Below are 20,612 nucleotides of genomic sequence, written 5' to 3'. Positions count from 1 at the left end.
CAGGAAAATGTGTAGCTGAATCAGATCTACAATATTTTAACATTTTTATTCTCTTTTATCCTTCCTGTTTATCTGCTAGGCTTTCAGTGAATATTGCTACGTTGGTGCACTCTTTGGCACACAGTTAACCCTCAGTGTTCAGTGACATGACATGATGCTCTCTCTGAATCCCATCCAGTGTTGGCTCTCAAGGTGTACTGGGCCGCTCATACAGCACTCGGCTTGGAAGGTCTTGTCTTCAAGGGAAAAAATTGTATGTGAGGAAATATAGAGATAAGATTAGTGTCAAAATAATCTAACAATCTGCAGACAGGGCAAAGCTTTGTTATTCAAATTAGCCCGATTTGCATATCAACAAAATGGTTTGGTCAAGTTTGATTTCCCTTTGTCCACATGTGATAACCCCTGATCAAACAAGTGCCAAATCAATGTAATGCCAACCCTATAAAGGCCTTGTTGGTATAAAGTGTGTGATAAATTCTGCAGTAATGAAGATGGTGTCTTTTTTTTCTTTTTCTTTGATCGTTCTAAAGCAGTATGAAGTCAGTATGAGATTGTTGCTCACTTGATTGTAAGAATTGAACAGAAAAATCCACTGCTGTTCAAGACTTTCTAAATGTTAAACTTGTTTTTACAGATCTTAAGATAAACCAGTTCATACACATGTGATGGCACCATGAAATATTTATTTGGTGAAACTTTCAAAATTTCTCCTGACCATAATTCATCTTCTATGAAAACATTATCAGTTCCTGGGCTTTTAAACTGAAGGACATCCCAGAAGTGTTGCACATGCATCACTCTGAAAACAGTGAAATCCCTGGAAGGTTTTGGGAAACTGTTTGAGTGGCTGCACCAGCAAGAATTAGGTTAGAGGAGATTTTGACAACATTTTATGTTACAAGCCAAAGATTTCACAAATCACCGATTTTGAATGAATCTGTATTTAGCAATAACTCATGCTTCAGCTTTTCATATGATCTGCTGTAGCTAATCAGCTAATTAACTCAAAATACCTACAAAGGTTTCCTGAGCCTTTGAAAGTCTCTCACTCCAATGTGATGGTGTCATTTTCTGAGACACTGAAGTTTGGGTGTGCACCACAATCATTAAAAATGCAAAAAAATAAAAACTAAAAGCTTGAAATATGAGCAGTTTCACTTTCTGAGAGGACAGGCAAGAAATATTGCATTTTTCTGGCGTGCTGTGGTGGCGCAGGGGGTTAGCACGCCCCACGTTTGAAGGCCTTAGTCCTCAGCGAGAACGTCGAGGGTTCGACTCCCAGCGACCTTTGCCGCATGTCTTCTCCTGTCTGCCTACTGTCACAAAAAATATGAGCCACTAGCGCTGCAAAAACTCTTTGGGGGGAAAAAAAGAAATATTGCACTTTTATGCAATACTTTTAATTATTTGTAGATCTACTAGTACTCCAGGACCCCAGTCCTGCAGTGTTACAGTGTCTATAATAAACACCACATTTTAAACTGTTGATGCGAGGAGCGTCCATGTTGAAATGTGAAGTCAGTCTTACAAGTCATTGCTGGAGGTAGCCAGAATTGAGCTCACTTTACCAGTGGGAATTCTGAGTTCAGATTACGCTCCAGTTAATTTGTCTGACTGGGAAGTTGTAATTTCCCAGCTCAGACATCAAACGGAATGCAGCATAAATTCACATTTAAAATGATGATGACATTTGACAAACCCTTTTATTGAAAATGTAAAACAGAAAAGTAAAACCAACTGAATACCAATAGATTGTTAATGTTCGATCAAGACCTGCAGAAAGCCGTTTTGACTGAAAGGCCTTAAATAAAGACTGAAAATTGCTCAGTTCCTTTCTGTGGCTTTGGGTTATTAATTATATATTTCTCATGTCAAGGTTTTTTTCTGTTGATGCAAAGTGAATTTTGCCTAACTTGGAAACTTCATAAAGATTTTGCTTTTCTCCCAGTTGGCTCAGTAAACCAGGGAGTTATTGTTTGACTTAAATCTTACCCAGAGTGTAGTTTTACATCATTTCAATAAATCAGATGAGAAACAACTGGTTTTCTAAAGGAAACTGCTCTGTGAGCTTTTTGAAGCTTGATTATTAATTGTCAGCTTGTCACAGTAAGTTGGTCACAAACTTATTAATAGGTCATAAACAAAAAGTTTATTTTCATTGTTAAAACAGCTAAAAATCTTTTAACACTAACTAGCATTTTTTTCCTTTTTGTTTTCTGCTGTAGAAGCATTGGAAATGTTTAACATATAAAACTACTAAACTTAAAACTTCAATCCAAATCAAATATTGCTGTTTAAATATGATGAAAATTCCTCTTATATATCCTGTAGTCTTGCAAATATTTAGCTCAGGTCTTCTACGTGTCTTTCACTCGTTTCCCCTGTCTTTGTCCTGAATCATGATGGCACAAATGAAATTAACCGCGATCGCAGAGCTGCTTATTCATCAGCTTCCAGATAATTTAAATAACAAAACCCTCTAACAGCCCGTATAAAGTATAAAAGCCGCCTGGCAGCTGCAGGTTGTTGGACAGAATCCCACAAACGCACATCAAACATGGGCAAGGTGGGTAGAGAGTTCACCAGAGAACTGTTTAGGATGTACAGTGCAGAGAAGCAATGCAGACAAGTGATAAAATCACAGAGAACGACAACATGTTCATTCAACGCTTCTCTTTGTTTTCTAGATTATCTTCTACGAGGAGAGGAACTTCCAGGGTCGCCACTATGAGTGCATGAGCGACTGCTCTGACATGTCCTCCTTCCTGAACAAGTGTCACTCCTGCAGGGTGGAGAGCGGCTGCTTTGTCGTGTACGACCGTCCCAACTTCCTGGGAAATCAGTATTTCCTGAGAAGGGGGGAATATTCCGACTATGGGTCTTTTGGCATGAGTGACTCCATCCGATCTTGCCGTTTAATTCCCCAGGTATACACTGAAAACATCCTAGATGATAGTTAGTGACTTAGTGTTAGAAATTTCATTTAATTTAAATTATGCTTTTGATACTTTAACAAAGTGAATATGAGCAAGATCATTGCTATGTGTCACACTGAGTTCCCTTTGGGTTCATCCAAACAGCACAGAGGTTCTTTCAGGATGCGCATCTTTGAGAGGGAGAACTTCCTTGGTCAAAGCCACGAGCTGGTGGACGACTGTGACAACATCGTGGACCGCTACCGCATGTCTGACTGCCAGTCCTGCAGCGTGATGGATGGCCACTGGCTGATGTACGAGCAGCCTCACTACAGAGGCAGGATGATGTACATGAAGCCAGGAGAGTACAGGAGCATGAGGGAGCTGGGGCACAGCGGCATGAGGCTCAGCTCTGTCAGGCGCATTATGGATTCCTGCTGAGGCAGAACAGTCATGTGTCCATGAGTCAAATAAAACATACATCAAACACTGACTTGTAGTTTTATCATTCAATCAATTGTGTGTGTGTGTGTAGGTTGTGAAAGTTATGCTATATATTTTATATATATATTTTTTTCTATATGTTACAAACTATTTTAAATTCTCAGGAGTAGAAGGTAAAATCTTTTGATGTCACCAGCTGCTACAAAAACCTAAATCTGCAGTAATAACTTAACAAAATAAAATAAAAAATTACATATTTGTTAAAATTGACACTATGTTGTGAAAGAATAACATGAGACAGATAAACTGTGAAAATCTGATTCTGCTGAAATACATGTTCAGAAACAACCAATCAGAGCCTGGAGGCGGGTCTTAACACTATCAGTCAAGCTTACGTACACACTACTCACTTGGTTTGCTTCAGTTGTGCTAATGGTGGAAAAGAAAAACTATTGTTACAGGGGAACAGGGTATCCACGATCATCAATAGCTATGCTAACTAGCCTTAGTATTTATGACAGGCTGTGCTGTGGGGAAGGAGCTGTAGCATAGAGAACTCGAGGGTGATGGACACTGCTAAGGTCGTCTGGCTCTGATTGGCTCTTTCTGATAGGGAGCTGAGTGTTTCTGCAGATGGCAGTAGGACCACATGGAGAAGGTCTCAGGAGCTTGATTGTTTCACAGATGATCTGTCTGACACTACACTGTCAGGACATAGTGACAGTTTTAACCAATATGTAAAAAAGAAAAAAAAAACATTTTTATACAAAGCTACCTACTGCAGCATTAAGCAAGCTGTAGTTGAAAATGTTGCAGTCAGATTTCTTTACTAACAATCAGAAAATAGTCTCCATTTTGGATATCTTCACTGGCTACCATTTTGTTTTGTGTTTGATTTTAAGATTTCCTTAATAGTTCTTAAGCACTTTGTTGTTATTACCACTGCAAGATCATCTGAAGATATTACAATATTAAACAGAAAGCTTCATTTTCTTTTACCAGTTCTTAGCAATAATTTTATGCTGTTATGATCACTGATGGCATAGTTACTTTGAAAACGTAACTTTAATCACATTACTGATTACTCCTTGAAAAAGTAACTTATTAGTTTACCGATTACTTGATTTGGAAAGTACATTAAAAGTTACATTAAAAACTTTAACTGTTGAAAGTAACTAAAAATTACTTTCAGCAGCTGTTCACAATAATGTTCTGCCACCTGTGAAAATTACATTGAACTTTGTCAATACTTAATTGCAAGTTAATGTATGATGGTAACATCTAATATGTGCCTCCACTTATATGGTTGTACTAAAGGGGAGATTGTTTAATGGTTACAACAGTAGAAAAAAAACGTTAGTAATTTTTTGCATGTTTTTGTGTGTTTCATTATTGTCTGGAAAACTCTAAGTAGGATTTTAGAGTCTCCCCCCCTCCCTGCTCCAGATCCCAGCCCTGTGTTTGCAGTCAGAGCGCAGCGCACAGCGCTCCTCCTGTGGCTCTACAACTCAGATGTCCCACTGCACAGATTTGTGACACTTATCTTAATATTAATAATTATAATGACATTTAGTTGCGCAACTTTACAGACTCGTTCATTCGTGGCTGTTTTCACGTTTATTGCACTGTTCATATTGATGCTTGCAGTTTTCTGGAGTGCAACGCAAAGCTCGACGTCATTCACACAAAGACACAGCGGGACGGATCATCCAGGAAATGATGGACAAGGAGAGTGACTAACTCTAACTGGTTGTCAGACGAATTCTGGGGCTTATTATGTGTCTCTGATTATTTCCAAGCCCAAATAAGTAGCTTCACGTTCAAAAACAAGTCCAAAACAGGGTAACCCGCGACTCATTAAATTTGCAAGCGACTTTAGAAAGAAACAAGCCCCAAACTGCTTATAATAATTTGACGTGGCGACAGAAACTCAAAATAGTTCCTGGTTTTCCAGCAACAAAATGCACATCTCCCTCCATTGCTCACATTTCTGTTATCTGCTGCTGCTGCCGTATAGAAACTCAACGCTGAGAGGAGATAAAATTACATTACAAAAGAAAATAGTAACGCAAAGTAATTTGGACAGGTAACTTATACACCTACCCTTTTATTCTTGCTGACACCCTTTTACCACACCTGAGTGTTTCTCCCATTCCAACCTAATTGAACTCGCTTCACCTCTTTTTCACTCCGTTTGCATCTCTAAACTGTCAACCCAAAGTGCTTAGAATCCTGTCCCTATTTTACTTCTATTTCCTGTACCAAAGATTTTTGACACTAGTTCTAAAACTGAACTTTGTGGTTGCTGCTGACGACTGATTTGACTATGCATATAAGGGTGTAGTCTGTCTTTCTCAATATTTTTTGCAGACTAAAATAAATGTTTTACTAGGTTGACAGATCAAATTAGTTACATGTAGAAGAGACCATGAAATACTGCACCGAATAAAATGATGTAGAGTTGAAATAAAATAAAAACAAAAGCATGTTCAAGTTTGTAACTATAACAGAAATAATGAGACTATAAATTCAGACTATGGACTTATTATTTGAATTTCTTACAGTTCTTTTTATCCTGCTGACAGCAGAGTCCCAGCTGATAAAGTTTCTGTTGTCACCCACCTGTACCCCATAGGGCAGCCGCTGCAGTTGGCACTGCACCAGATGCATACACACTGGAATAATAACCATTTAGAGAGCGATTTAGCAATCATTATAGCCCTGTACGCTACCCTGCTGAGTAAGATATTCAAAACAATGGCTCCATAGATCATTTAACCACGATGATGAGTATAAAAGTGACAGAGTTTGCGTTGCCCAAGTACCAGTGCAATCAGGGACAGGACTCACTACCAAAATGGGCAGAGTAAGAGAGCGCTTTGGGTGTTTGTTACAACATAAGCAGATCATTTCCTACCAGATCATTTCTGAAACCATTTTTTGTTTCCAGATAATCTTTTATGAGGAAAAGAACTTCCAGGGTCGTTCCTATGAGACCAGCAGCGACTGTGCAGAGCTCACCTCATACCTGAGCCGCTGCAACTCCTGCAGGGTGGAGAGCGGCTGCTTCATGGTCTACGAACGCTCCAACTTCATGGGCCACCAGATGCTGGTGAGGCGAGGAGAGTACCCTGACAACCAGCGGCTCATGGGGATGAGCATGAGCGACTGCATCCGCTCCTGCCGAATGATCCCCATGGTAACAACCCATAATCACACTCTGCATCGTCTTATGCTTATGTAAGGTTAAAGAACTTTCTCATGAGAATCACATTTTGAGGTCTCTCTTACAACACAAGACACACACATTGCTATGTTCTCCTGTGTATTTTATATGTTGTCAACTAATCATTCAATATTCTATGCTTCTAACTGACCTTTAATTAGAAGGATATTATTATTCTCCATGCCTGTTTTAATTCAACTTGCACTGTGGGTAAAATGTTTCCTGAAAGCAATTGTGCTTCCTCTCACAGCACAGAGGTCCATTCAGGATGAGGATCTACGAGAGGGAGAACTTTAGTGGCCAGATGAACGAGCTGATGGACGACTGCGACTCCATCCAGGAGCGTTACCGCATGTCCGACTGCCAGTCCGTCCATGTGATGGATGGACACTGGCTGCTGTATGAGCAGCCCAGCTTCAGAGGCAGGATGCTGTACCTGAGACCCGGAGAGTACCGGAGCATGAGGGACATGGGAACGGGCCCCATGGACATGCGGATCGGCTCCATCGGACGCATCATGGAATCTTGTTAGACAGGACAAAAAAGCTCATGTTGATGAATTGACTCAATTCAAATTCAAGCCATTTGAGTTTCCTGGGATATTTTGGCTTCAAAATCTGAGATAAACCCACGAGAAATGAGCTGTTTATTATGTCAATAAACAGTTGATTCTGCAGTGAGTCCTGATTATTGTACCAAGCAAACTAAATAACCTAATTCACAAAACATTAAACAAATAAAAAGCATGTTCAGATCTTTTTTTAGTTTCTAATTTCAAGAAGTATTTGCTTTGTTTTTCTTAACTCCTGTTCTGGCGTCCAAATAATGAGATTTCACTTTGGATTTGGATTTTGCAGATGATCAAATCTGGGCATAAGAAGATTTGTAAATGTGCATCAGAATGTCAGGGCAAGCTGTGTAGTGTTTATGTAGATTCCTAATGTGAAGGAGACAGTGAAATCCAACACATTACTGGAAGCCAAAGACAACAGGATGAACTCCTGAAGGATCTTTTTTTTCAGACTCATTATTTCTGCATTTTGATCTGTGAAACAGTCAAGCAGTATCTTGTTAACAGTCTCTTAAGACTAACAAAACACCACATAGCTGACTTCACTTCTGGAGAATCTAGAGGAAAACCATTGACTTACAGTACAAGTTGATTAATTAAGTCTAAAACAACAAAAATGGTGTGCAGGTATAAACCACAAAAGCATCACCTTTGAAAAAAGAATTGCTTTGAAAAAGGATTGGTATTTGCTGACTATTTTGTCTTTTACTCTGCATTTGAAAGCAAATGTTTATGTACACTGTGTAAAACTCAGAGCAATCATTCCTTCCTTATTTGAAGGAGTGTGCATAAGACTGATATAACACTGTCATAAACATGAAGGAGTTTTCATGAATGTCACCAACTTCATGACTGTTGCCACACTAAGTTGCACTAAAACTTGCATTAAAAGTCCATTAAAAGTGTATCACATTAAATCCATCACATTTTTAAAGTAGACTAATGCTATCGATCACTGTTCTCCACGGCGACACTCTTACTACGACTACCATTATTAATTCCAACTCCTAACTCACCACCAGGTGGGTGGAGCCATGTGTCTGAGTGAGATGCTTTTATACCCAAATGTGGGGATGCGTGACGAAAACCTATCCCGCCTGACGAAAAGCCGCACGGTTTTAATCAAACAGGAAAGTTCAACGGCTCAGACACCGTTTGATCAAAGACGGAAGAACTGAGACGGATTTAGGAAAAATAATGCAGGACTAAAACATTTACACAAAAATGTCAAAATGTTCACAGAACCATACAGATTGGCCCAGATAATCTGTTTAGACAGTTTATCAGGAAATAAGTTGATTTGGGGGTTAGATGCACATTAAGCACATTAAGAAAGAGGCCATATGGGATTGCAGAACAAGTGTGAGATCGTGATTTGATACTGATCGGAGACAGCAATAGCTGTTAAGTTCACATGTGCACAGAACGATACTCCACTGTCTGTCTGACATGATTAATGTCAGAGGAAAATCTTGAGGATTGTGCACAATATGTTTTCTTGTATTTAAAGTAATGAATTTATTTTTATTAAAGCCACACCCACAAATCCTGAGCAGGGCGCTTAGATAAATATTGCAAATTATAAGCCACACCCCTTTGGTGTTGGGTTGTAAGTCACACCCCTCTGGTTCTGCAATCTCCTCAGGATGATCTGATGCACATTCAGTGAGGAACCTTGGTAGACTGATTTGTATGATGTGAAAGACAACGTGAGCAAGAATAGTTTTAGCTGTTTGTTGATTGAGAGAAGAGGAAACTATTTGATGGCTGTGTTGCTGCAGACAGATCTTGGTTAGTGGGAGATTTTTTAAGGTGATGAATACTTGTGATGGCTTCATGGAACTTGCTTCCCCCCGTGGTCTTTGCTCACGGCTCAGAAGTGTTGGAGGAGCAGTCATCTTCTGACCAGCTAAAGGAGGTTTCACTGTAAAGGTCAAAAGTTCTTAATAAAATTCCTGCTTACCAGGATGTAATCAGTTTCTACTTTTAAACTTGCTGTGATATAGGAGCATGCCTGTGTTACTTTACCATCAGTGGTAATCTTTCAATATAAAATGCTGTTCCTGTTTAATTTAAGTAAAATCAAAGCTTCCTCTACAAGCAAAACATGAGGCTCAAAGCTTCTATCAGATTATTTATTTCCATGCCACATCGCACTGATGCAGTAATTTATGAAGACGTTTTACAGAAGCCTGACATTTCTGTTTAAAGATTGCTTTTATGGATTTTATGTAATATGATAATGTTTGGAGGGGGCGTGCTGTGGTGGCGCTGGGGGTTAGCACGCCCCACGTTTGGAGGCCTTAGTCCTCGACGCGGACGTCGCGGGTTCGACTCCCAGTCCCGACGACCTTTACTGCATGTCTTCCTCACCCTCCTTCCTGTCTGCCTACTGTACAGAAAATACAAGCCACTAGCGCCGCAAAAACTCTTCAGAGAAAAAAATGAAAAAAAAAAAAAATGTTTTGAGACAAATAATTCTGGCTGTAAGCCATAACTATCAAAATGACAAGAAATAAAGGCTTGACACATTTCTACTCAATGTGTACTGAATCCATAAAATGTGAGTTCTACTTTCAGAGATGAGTGACAATATTAATTTGAAATATTGAACTTCTTCGGGACAGTTTTTGCAGCTGCAGCTACTTGTATTTAAAACAAATGTTCTTGAAAATATAATGCGATTATTAACAATCTAGCCAGATTGCTCCACAAAGATTAAAAAACTTTAATTTGTGTGAAGCAGCATGTTTCCAAGGCATATCCAGGAAAATGTTAAAAGGGTCCAGGATTAGTTGAACATGTTGGCCTAAATATGTTGCAATTTTCCTGTTACATAAAAAAATTACTGTTTGTGATACACCAAACTCATAATTACTTTAAAAGTTTACATCTTTTGTTATACTTTTCACCCATGGAGGTCGCCATTTTATCAGATCAGATCCATTCGGTACTGGAGTCTACAGAGTAAACACATGAAGCTAACTTTTCCCGAGTAGTTGTTTATTATATTGCGTTTGACTGGTGTAATTTGCCACACTGTGTCACCATTGGCTGTAATCAAAAACAAATAAATATAAAAATTGAGGCGAATCTGGATAATTTCCCACATGAAAGAAAGGAGAGCGCAGTGCGAGAGCCGGAGTGGAACACAACGAAGGACCTAATCTGGACCCTGGACGTTTCTCCACAACACTTTGAGTCATTTATACCAGCAGAACTAACAATAGTTTTTATATCTAAAATAAATGTTTCCAAAATAAGGTCTATTTTTATCACTAATTAGGATCACTTTGACAGTTATTCATTCTCTTTTCTACAATGCTTGTTTCAATCTGTCCGTTGACAGAGGCTTATGAAATGTGGCACACATATGAGACTCAGTCCATGTTGCTCATTTTAGTTCAAATGGACCATTTTGTGAAATTTACATGTTTTGTTTGAGCATACACCTCCTACATATTTCTTCTTAGCAACTTGAAAAATTAATCAGTTCTTAAGGTAATAAACTGCAGGTTATATGCAGCTTGGCTCTTCAACAAATTATTTAAGTGTGCCCTAAAATCAACCCTAAAATCAGACTTTTTGTCAAAACAAACACCAAATACAAGGTAAAAGCACCACCAGACCTTCTGTCTGTTATCACAATGCACTCCTTAGCACATCTATGGCATCATTGTCATAATTTCGTCTTTGTTCATTAAGATCAGGAAGACATATTACATATTAAAGTGGATGAATCACTTTAACCTTATTAAATGACAGCCTCAGCCTTCTTATTGTACAAAATGCCAGATACACTTTTGTTGCCTAGTTTGAACCTGACAGGAAGTCATCCATTTTGGATTGTACTCTCAGAGTTTGGATGGAAACTCAAGGAGGTGGCAAGACTTGAACCAGCTGCTCTAGGCCTGCAGCTCTAAATTTGCTGCTTTCATATGCAAAGTGTTTTGTTACTGACTGTATATAAATCCCATTAACATACCTCTTGTAATAGCTTTAAAAGAAGCAATCTCTGATTCCATTGGGTTTATTGTTTCGATCTGTCAGTATGAATTGGGTCAGCTAGTTTTCAAGAACCTTAAAACACAGATGCACTCTGCATGGTTTTCTTAGAATGTCATCATGGATGTGAAATATTTTGTTTTATCTCTGAAGTATCTGAAGTGAAATACTGTTTTATTTGAAATATATTAAATGTAAGTATTACATTCTGTAGTCCAAAGTTTTGTTTTGCTAATAAAAATATAACGTCAAGCAGCCCAGGTGTCATATTAGGTTTAGAAGCTTCTCGTTATTTTTCATTATGCCTAGCAACAATGCTGTACGTATGCAGTGCATGCATTTCCACCAGAAGAGCGTATAGTGCTGGATAATGACCCTTTAATGCCCTGGCAGCTCTATAGTCTTTTATGGCATGTTGCTGAGTGTGGACTTTACACAATAGAAGCCCAACATACATTTTTATTTTCAGCAAGTATAAAAGTAACAGTAGCCAGTGCCAGGACCACACATCAGCCACAGTTCAGTTCTACAGGAACCAACTGAAGTCTAGAATCATGGGCAAGGTAGGTTGATCATGAAAATCATCAACATTTTCAATTAAATGTAAGGATGCCAAATTTATATTTGTATTTAAAAAAAAACAATTTTCAATTGATGATTTCGTCTTCTCAGATCATCTTTTACGAGGACAGGAACTTCCAGGGTCGCTTCTATGAGACCAGCAGCGACTGTGCAGAGCTCACCTCCTTCCTGAGCAGGTGTCACTCCTGCAGGGTGGAGAGCGGCTGCTTCATGGTCTATGACCGCCCCAACTACATGGGAAACCAGTACTTCATGAGGAGGGGCGAGTACGCTGACTACATGAGCATGATGGGAATGTCTGACTGCATCAGGTCTTGCCGTATGATCCCCATGGTACTGCGTCTCCTGTCTACACAATGTTTTATTTTTACTGGCAAAGCCTGATCTAATCTGGGTTTCTCAAATCCTTTTACAGCACAGGGGATCCTACAGGATGAGGATCTACGAGAGGGAGAACTTCGGTGGTCAGATGCATGAGTGCATGGATGACTGTGACTCCTTCATGGACCGCTACCGCATGTCCAACTGCATGTCCTGCCATGTGATGGATGGCCACTGGCTGATGTACGAGCAGGCCCATTACAAAGGCAGGATGATGTACCTGAGGCCTGGAGAGTACAGGAGCTTCAGGGAGATGGGATATGGAGGAACCAGGTTCATGAGCATGAGGAGGATCATAGATTCCTACCACTAAATACCAATAAAGTTATTCATTCTCTTTTCTATCTTTTCTACAACGCTTGTTTCTTTTTACTTCTGGAAAAGTTGCAAAGAGGGTACAATAAATCCCTCTTTGCAACCTCAAGCCTTCTGCCCTGCATGTCTTAGTGTTTAATTGCTACCACATAACTGACATAAATAACATATTGATTACGAGGCTTCAGCAGCACTAGATGGAATGCAGAGGAGGTCATTTAATCTTTAGAATCTGCTGCTGAACAGAGACACATTTAAAACACATAGGACAGTGGGCGTTAAGGACCAACCACCGCATTAAACCATGAGTCAACAACCTAACTCTGTCCCTCAACGGTTGTCAGAACCTTAAATAAAGATGATAATTTTGATCAAATAAATACACATCATCAAACTGTCTGCAAATCAAATGACAGAATGCATTTTTAATGAAAAATCTTTTCTGCTCACTCCCTTGCAGACAAAGGTTAAAGAGTGAATCCCTAATGTTACTGTCTATCCAGTATGTACGTGTCATCACCAGGTACAAAACAACATTAATTCCCTAATAATGATGTGTTTCCCTAAATTTACTTTCTGTTTTACAACTCAAATACCTCAATCTGACATTTTCTTACAAATAAAATATCAACTGCTGTCAAGTTTAACCTTTAAATTACCTGTTAATTCTAGTCATTCAATATTGTATTGACGTTATATTTAAGATACATTGTTGCAGTAAAATTTAGAAAAACACTTCAACATGGATCAAATCTGAAATGATGTATTTGGAAAAAGGAAGCCCGAACTGGAAATGATTCAGCTAGCCAAAACAGAGTGGAAGAAGAGCCTGGAGACGAGGGGTTAGAAATATATACTTATAGTTTTATCAAAATATTTTGAGCTTTGCTGTGATAGTGGCATAAAAGACAATACAATGTGTCTAAATTGTCAAAATCTCCTAAGTAATATATACAGAACCCCTTAAAAATATCACTCCATGTCATTGTAATATTGCAACGCCTGTTATAATAAGAAGCACTATTAAAGCTAAACAACACAATAAGTGCATTCAATCCTATTGTGGTTTTTTACTGTAAAGTGACCTTGAGTGTCCTGAAAGGTGCTTAAAATAAATTGAATTATTATTATTATTACCAAATATATTAACATTATCTGGGGCAACATTGGCTCAAGAGGAAGGGGTTCATTGTGTCACTGTTAGGTTGGTAAGTAAGTACAACTAATTTGTATTTGTCTCTCTCTGTTGGTGACATTAGAGATCTCTTGAACATCGACATAAGAAAATACAGAGTGAAATTAGTGACTCTAGAATGGGTCATGTGTGTCGCTTCACCTGAACTGTGGTGAGGTACAAGGATTGACTTCCATTTGTATCTTTGTGACTAGCAACTCACCTAGAGGTGAAGATAATGCATCCTCAGCTATTATTAAAACAATGTGGGCTCATGAGTTTAACCCAGGCTAACAGGATCGGGTTTTTAATTAAACAAACATATCAAAGCGACTTATGTCTAAGTTTTTAAAGAGTGGGTTGAAAACAACCCGTCTCAAAAATGAATAGCCTGTCCATTCCCATCTTACCTCCGTTGGGTTGCAGGGCCTGGTGCCTGTCTGTAATGGACAGGACAGTAATCATGAACGGTCACCCTCAGAGATCAGAGAATAGAGAGAGCAACCTCTTTCATTGAGAACATGTAAACTCCACACAGAAAGGCAATGCCTGGGATTCTAACACAATTGTTGTGTTCTCTGGTTGTTTTCTGATCCACATGCAGAATAAAGAACAGGCCACAGACTAAAATACATAACAATTTACAATATTTACAAAGAAAGGTGCATTGGGGGTTGGGGCAAGTATGTTTGAGACTACCGGTGTAAGTCAGTCATCAATCACTGAATGTTTTTTCTGAAACTTCTTATTTCCATAGCAACATGATGTTCGCTACATCCAATAACAGAGATCCTCTGAACTGTAAGATGATTCATACTCACCCAAAACACATTCATACTTTAGGGCCACAGCAGTAGGACTATCATCCCAACATGGAAGCTGGGCTATAAATACTGTAATGTGTATCTCTGATCAGTTTAATGTTTTGTTTAATTCTGCAAATAAAGTTTGAAAAAACTAGAGTCAACCTTATTTAGTTTTTATTAACTTTGATAGCTAGCACTAGAAATTCAGAAAGTGACTAGGTGTAGATTACGTGGACCTCAATTACCCTGATCCTTTTATGATCTTATAATATCAAAATATTAAAATCTTAGTGGAACTTTATGGGAACATTTTTTGCAACCAGAAGCAGGTTGGTTGTCCAGGATTTTTTCTTCTTTTTTGTTAGATATTCATAACCTAGCCTTCTAAGAGACATGCCTATTATCCACATGGTAGGCTGGTAGTCAGCTGTTTTACTCTGTCAAGGTCAACCAGTCCATTACTAACACACTGAATACATCACCACCTCTTCCAGATATAACATTTTTAAATTTTTATTCATCCTCTATTGTTCCTCAAAGATATGAAAAAAACTGTAACAGTTTAAAAGTCTGTTACAGTTAGTCATTAGTCATATCAAATGATCTTGATACATGTTAGCTATGCATCAACATATAGTGCTTTTGTGCAACACCTAATATCAAAACACATTTAGTATACAAACAACAACAAATGAAACATGTCTTTCTCTATTTACTGTCACAAATATTAATACAAAAGCAATTCTATTTTCTATTTCTATTTTTCTCTGCCATTAGGAATATCATTCATGAGGTCATCAACTATAGACAAACACAATTTCCATTTAAAAAATTGCTTTTAAAAGAAATTGCTAAACAATGTTCATGGCCCCACTGCTATATGTGTAAGCAACTCAAAATGCTCTAGGCTTCAATAGTATTTTGCCAGGTCAGGAATTTGAACAATAGAGGGGTACACTGTCTTTGTCTACTGTCAGGTATAAATATAAGATACTCAGGCAGGCAGGGTATCAGTTCATCTACAGTACTCTGAGTGACCTGACAAGCCACCACCACCACCATGGGCAAGGTAAAAAATTTTACATCAATGGTAGATTACCTACAACACTCATCTGGCAAGGCTTAACCACTGTGATATCTAAATAAACCTTTTTTCTCACAGATCATTTTCTACGAGGACAGAAACTTCCAGGGTCGTCACTATGAGTGCATGAGCGACTGTGCTGACATGTCCTCCTACCTGAGCAGGTGTCACTCCTGCAGGGTGGAGAGCGGCTGCTTCATGGTCTATGACCGTCCCAACTACATGGGAAACCAGTACTTCATGAGGAGGGGCGAGTACGCTGACTACATGAGCATGATGGGCATGAGTGGTGGAATCAGGTCTTGCCGTATGATCCCTTCGGTATGTATTAGACAATAATTTATTAATTTCCAAGGCTGAGGCAACTAGAAACTGGATTTTCATTATGTTTATTTGCTGCAAACAGTACAGGGGATCCTACAGGATGAGGATCTACGAGAGGGAGAACTTTGGTGGTCAGATGTATGAGATGATGGACGACTGTGACTCCATCATGGACCGCTATCGCATGTCTGACTGCATGTCCTGCCATGTGATGGATGGCCATTGGCTGATGTACGAGCAGCCTCACTACAGAGGCAGGATGATGTACATGAGGCCTGGAGAGTACAGGAGCTTCAGAGAGATGGGATATGGAGGCACAAGATTCATGAGCATGAGGAGGATCATGGACATGTGCTAATTGTACAATTTTAACTTCATAAAATAAATTAAATGGTACACATTTATTGATCTGTCTACAATGTTTTAATTGTTTTTAGTGTTAGTCGTGATATAATTATTTTAATCATAACTGGGCTTAATGTTGGTGTGATAAAAGGAAAATTATCTTAATTTAAGCTTTAGGTTACAGAACTATGATCAATTTAAACTTCAATTTAAAAAAATCTGGGAAAATTGTTGTATTTACAAGAAAGTTTCTTAATTGAGAAGTTTCATTTTTAATATTTATCACCTAAAGGTAAAGGTAATTTTATTTGTATAGCACATTTTCACCAACAAGGCAATTCAAATTGCTTTACAGGCATTAAAAGGAAATACAAACAAAATAATAAACCAAAAGAAAGAGCAAAAGAAGAAAAAGCTAATAATGTTGATCCAAAGTAAATAAACTAGATACTCCTATTCAGGGTTGATAGATAAGTGTAAGTAAGTATCCTCTGGTCTAATACCTACTCAGCATCGGGGAAAAAGTTTTCTTCCAACATTGCCCTGTGTTCAGTTCCATCCATTTTCCCCATCAACTCTGACCGTCTTCACTGTCCTTGCTGAAGAAAAGCACACCCACAGCATGATGCTGCCACCACCACTTTGACAGAGTGGATAGTGGATTCAGAGTGATGTGCAGTGTTAGGGTTTTACATTTTGGCTAAAATAGTAGCTTCTTCCACATGTTTGCTGTGTCACCAACATCAGTTCTGTCAAAAACTGCTAAAGGTTTTCTTTTAATAATGGCTTTCTTCTAGCCACTGGTCCACAAAGACCACATCTATGCAGTAAAGGCTAATAGTTGTCCTGTGGGCATATTCTCCCACCTGAGCTGTGGATCTCTGCATTTGGTGCAGACTCACCATGGGCCTCTTGGCTGCATCTCTATCAGTGCTCTCCTTTCTCAGCCTATAAGTTTAGGTGGACGGCCTCATATTGGTAGGCTTACAGTTGTGCCATACTCTTTTCATCTCTGGACGATGGATTGAACAATGAAATGTTCAAATCTTGGAAAGTTTTTTGATTGCCTAAGACTGCTTTAAACCTCTCCACAGTTTTCTCCTCGACCTGTCTGCTTTGTTCCTTGGACTTCATGATTCTGTTTTGTCCTCAATATTCTCTTAACAAACCTCTAAGCCATCAAAGAGCTGCTGGATTTGTACTAATATTAGATTCCACACAGGTGGATTCTATTTAGTCATTAGCAATCATCAGACAACTTCTGACGGCAACTGGTTGCACTCAGAGGAACGGGGGCTGAATACTTTTGCACACTTTTCAGTTTTTTATTTTTAAATATTATTTTAAAATCATGTATAATTTTCTTTTTACTTCATAATTGTATACCACTTTTTTGTTGATTTTGTTCATGTTAAATACCAATGAAATATATTTATGTTTGTGGTTGTAATGAGACAAATATGGAAGAGTTCAAAGGGTGTGAATACTTTTGCAAGCCACTTTAGTTATGGGAACATCACTCATTTCATTTATATTTAAATGATACATTCTAGTTTTGTTATTGAGAATGATTGCTCTTTCTCAGAAGACTGAGGTAGTCGTGAAGTTCCACACGGTTTCTTTATCCTGTATGCTCAGGTTGGAGTAAAATAATTTGACAGCTGAATTTCCTACTCTACTACTGGTAATACATTGCTATTCATCCATTTTCTAACACGGTTATCCCTATTGGGGTTGCCAGGCGTGCTGATGCCTATCTCAAGCAGTCAACGGGTGAGGCAGGGCAACACATAGACAAACAGGACAAATAATTATACATGCACTCACACCTAAGGAGAATTTAGAGAGACCAATCAACCTAACAGTCATGTTTTTGGACTGTGGGAGGAAGCCGCAGTTCCCGGAGAGAACCCATGCATGCACAGGTAGGTTCTGTGCAAACTCCAGGCAGAAATTGAACCCATGACCTTCTTGCTGCAAGGCAACAGTGCTACCAACTGTGCCACTTTGCAGTCCCCACTTTGCTAGCCATAAATCCCAATAAATCTACGGTAATATAATTACAAGCATGCCAGAACAACATAAAGACTGGATGATAGTTATTAGGTTGAATCGTCTTAGAATCTTATGCAAACTGTCCAGTCCTGTGATTTCCAAACTATCTATTCATTTTCTAGTGGTGGTGTAGTTTAAATGATCAGAATTGGTAAAATGCAAGGTGAAGAAAGAGAAGGAAGAGTTAAAAAAATAAAAGCATTTAAACTAAATAAGACTGGTAAATTGGCTGATCAAAATTATAAGACAACAACCTTAAAACATTCAAATATGTGCCAAAGTCTGGCTTTGATTATTATTTTCTGTCAGTCTTTCAAGGTACTAATGCCCCAGTGGCAAAGTTGAAATTCATTTCCGTCTTCGAACACAGTAGGAAAAATCAGCAAAAAATCATCAAAAGCTCATCATTACCATGGTTGATTGCAGTAAGAAAGTCATTTGAAATTATTGGGGACTAAAGTCAAGACGTAGATTCAACAGAATTATGACCGTGCCGAGCCAGGGATTCAAATAGCTATAAAGCTACTACTGGGCATTGGAAGAGGTTAAAAAAAAAACAGTCACTCCACAGGTTACTTCTCCAAACTTCCCACAAAGGCAGTCCTTAGGACTTTGTAGGGAGCATCAACGTATTTTGTATACAATTTCCACATTGGAAGATGGAAATTAATCTGGATGTTCCTGATGTCTTCCAGTCTTCAGCACATTCCACTGGACAGCTGGATACAATTGGCTTGATTTGAGAAACATGAAACCTGGGATGGCCACAAAAGTGGAATGGAAATTTTAGGAGGGCAAAGGAACGACTGATAGAATATATTTCTATCAAAGTTAGACTTTTTACTCAGACCTGTAAGACACTGTCGCAATAATGCAACTAAAATTAAATTTAGCTGATATCCGCTTATTTTGATCATGAGAATAGGTTTTGGCCTGATGTTCTCTGTAAGGCTACATGGAGTCACTGTAAGAACTTTAATACTGGGGTGATGTGCTCTAACTTCCTGGTTTTAGCAAGAACACAAGCAGCTAAGCTCTGGATCAGCTGCAGCTGTCCGACGTTTTATTCAGACCTGCAAGACACTTGCCATTATGCAACTAAAGTTAAATGCATGGATGTGTTTTTCATAATCATCCATCCATTTTCTAACACCCTTGTCCCCAGTGGGGTGGGGAGGGATGCTGGTGCCTATATCCAGCGAACGTTTCGGGCGGGAGGCGGGGTCACAGTGGACAGGTCGCCAGTCTGTCGCAGGGGGTTTTCAGAATCATTTGGGGACATATTCTTTGGGTGTCCATCATCTTTGTAAGAGAGACCCAATCGCTAAGCATGTTTGGTCCCTTCAGGTTGAAAGGTCAGACAGCCCAACTGGGGTTGTAAAAACCACATTGAATCGTTTGGTCATCAGGTGATCATCACCACTGCAGGGGAGACACAGACAGTAAGCAGGTTTGGTCCCTTCCAGTCAACAGACCAGCCAGGATAGTAAAAACAAACCTCGTTCCCTCATTTTACACCTTTAAATGGTATAAAATTCTGAGTTTGTGGTTTTCCAGACAGGTCAAACTAATGTCCAATTCTCAATTTTGCCAGGGCACCATTCCTGCCGGGATTTAAACCAGAGCACAAGACACAAGACTTACAAGAAGAACACATAACGTGAAAAGGTCAGGCCCAGCTGTCTCCAGAGCAAAATTACTGCTGAGATATAAATCAGAACACAAAACAAAACCAGACATGATGGAACAACCAGGCTTGGTCACCAGAGATTTAAACTAAAGAATCAAGACTTAGATACAGAAGTATGTATCTGAGTACTATGGAGTCACAACAAGACACAGGCCAGCAAATTTTAGCTTCCAATTGAAGTTTTCCAAGAATACAAACTGTCAAAAAAATACTATTCCATTGAGTTTATTTATTTAGTGCCAATTCACAACAAATGTTGTCTCAAGGCACTTTACAAAAATATTTAAATTAAAAATCAATTCAATCACACATATATTTCAATTGATCCTAGTTCTCAAACAGTACGGTACATTATGCTCAATATGTTATTCAGAACTTTTTAATGAAAACCAACAAATTACATCGAGTCATGGACTTGGAACATTCCTCCTGGATGAGAACATAGCAACAATTGCTTGCATTGTGTTGTTGACTTATGAAAATATTTCTATTCCTTTTGTGTTCTATCTATGACAGGAAATTCAGATCAGAATAATCAAAACAAAGGACTTAACATTGTCACAACAGACTTTTTTTTTACAATGCCGGGAAACACTGTCAACATATGCCACCATTAAACACATGCAACGATTTTAGATTCACCTTTAACTTTATAAACTAATAAAGGTCAGATAACCCCTATGGGAACACTA

General features: G+C 38.7%; 4 protein-coding genes across 5 annotated transcripts; all 4 read left to right on the top strand.

Moving 5' to 3' along the window:
- Window positions 1-2,529: 2,529 nt before the first annotated feature.
- LOC102235455 (gamma-crystallin M3-like) lies at window positions 2,530-3,411 on the top strand. Its single transcript, XM_005816013.2, has 3 exons — window positions 2,530-2,569; window positions 2,691-2,930; window positions 3,084-3,411. Exons 1-3 carry the CDS (start codon window positions 2,561-2,563, stop codon window positions 3,357-3,359), a joined length of 525 nt encoding a protein of 174 aa, XP_005816070.1. The 5' UTR covers window positions 2,530-2,560; the 3' UTR covers window positions 3,360-3,411.
- Window positions 3,412-6,182: 2,771 nt separating this feature from the next.
- LOC102235190 (gamma-crystallin M3-like) lies at window positions 6,183-7,347 on the top strand. The gene is made up of 3 exons (XM_005816012.2): window positions 6,183-6,228; window positions 6,313-6,561; window positions 6,839-7,347. The coding sequence occupies exons 1-3, from the start codon at window positions 6,220-6,222 to the stop codon at window positions 7,118-7,120; spliced, it is 540 nt and encodes a 179-aa protein (XP_005816069.1). The 5' UTR covers window positions 6,183-6,219; the 3' UTR covers window positions 7,121-7,347.
- A 4,320-nt stretch (window positions 7,348-11,667) lies between these two features.
- Window positions 11,668-12,471, top strand: LOC102234489 (gamma-crystallin M3-like). Of its 2 annotated transcripts, XM_005816010.2 has the most exons (3): window positions 11,668-11,727; window positions 11,837-12,079; window positions 12,162-12,471. In XM_005816010.2, exons 1-3 carry the CDS (start codon window positions 11,719-11,721, stop codon window positions 12,438-12,440), a joined length of 531 nt encoding a protein of 176 aa, XP_005816067.1. In that variant the 5' UTR covers window positions 11,668-11,718; the 3' UTR covers window positions 12,441-12,471. The 2 variants fall into 2 exon arrangements, with proteins under 2 accessions (XP_005816067.1, XP_005816066.1); XM_005816009.2 differs by lacking the exon at window positions 11,668-11,727 and having other exon boundaries at window positions 11,819-12,079.
- A 2,964-nt stretch (window positions 12,472-15,435) lies between these two features.
- On the top strand, window positions 15,436-16,234 carry LOC102234921 (gamma-crystallin M3). Its single transcript, XM_005816011.2, has 3 exons — window positions 15,436-15,491; window positions 15,585-15,827; window positions 15,913-16,234. Exons 1-3 carry the CDS (start codon window positions 15,483-15,485, stop codon window positions 16,186-16,188), a joined length of 528 nt encoding a protein of 175 aa, XP_005816068.2. The 5' UTR covers window positions 15,436-15,482; the 3' UTR covers window positions 16,189-16,234.
- Window positions 16,235-20,612: the final 4,378 nt, after the last annotated feature.

The sequence above is a fragment of the Xiphophorus maculatus genome, chromosome 7 (genome assembly GCF_002775205.1).
Source record: "Xiphophorus maculatus strain JP 163 A chromosome 7, X_maculatus-5.0-male, whole genome shotgun sequence".
NCBI classification, from domain to species: Eukaryota; Metazoa; Chordata; class Actinopteri; order Cyprinodontiformes; family Poeciliidae; genus Xiphophorus; species Xiphophorus maculatus.
The sequence above is the reverse complement of the archived record's forward strand: the minus strand, read 5'-3'. Positions and strand labels throughout refer to the sequence as shown.

Excerpts from the sequence above, each read along its gene's own strand:
- LOC102235455 (XM_005816013.2), top strand. Across the intron at positions 2,931-3,083 it reads CTTGCCGTTTAATTCCCCAG|CACAGAGGTTCTTTCAGGAT; the intron begins GTATACACTGAA and ends TCATCCAAACAG.
- LOC102235190 (XM_005816012.2), top strand. Across the intron at positions 6,562-6,838 it reads CCTGCCGAATGATCCCCATG|CACAGAGGTCCATTCAGGAT; the intron begins GTAACAACCCAT and ends TTCCTCTCACAG.
- LOC102234489 (XM_005816009.2), top strand. The coding sequence starts at position 11,819 with ATGATTTCGTCTTCTCAGATCATCTTTTACGAGGACAGGAACTTCCAG. Across the intron at positions 12,080-12,161 it reads CTTGCCGTATGATCCCCATG|CACAGGGGATCCTACAGGAT; the intron begins GTACTGCGTCTC and ends ATCCTTTTACAG.
- LOC102234921 (XM_005816011.2), top strand. Across the intron at positions 15,828-15,912 it reads CTTGCCGTATGATCCCTTCG|TACAGGGGATCCTACAGGAT; the intron begins GTATGTATTAGA and ends TGCTGCAAACAG.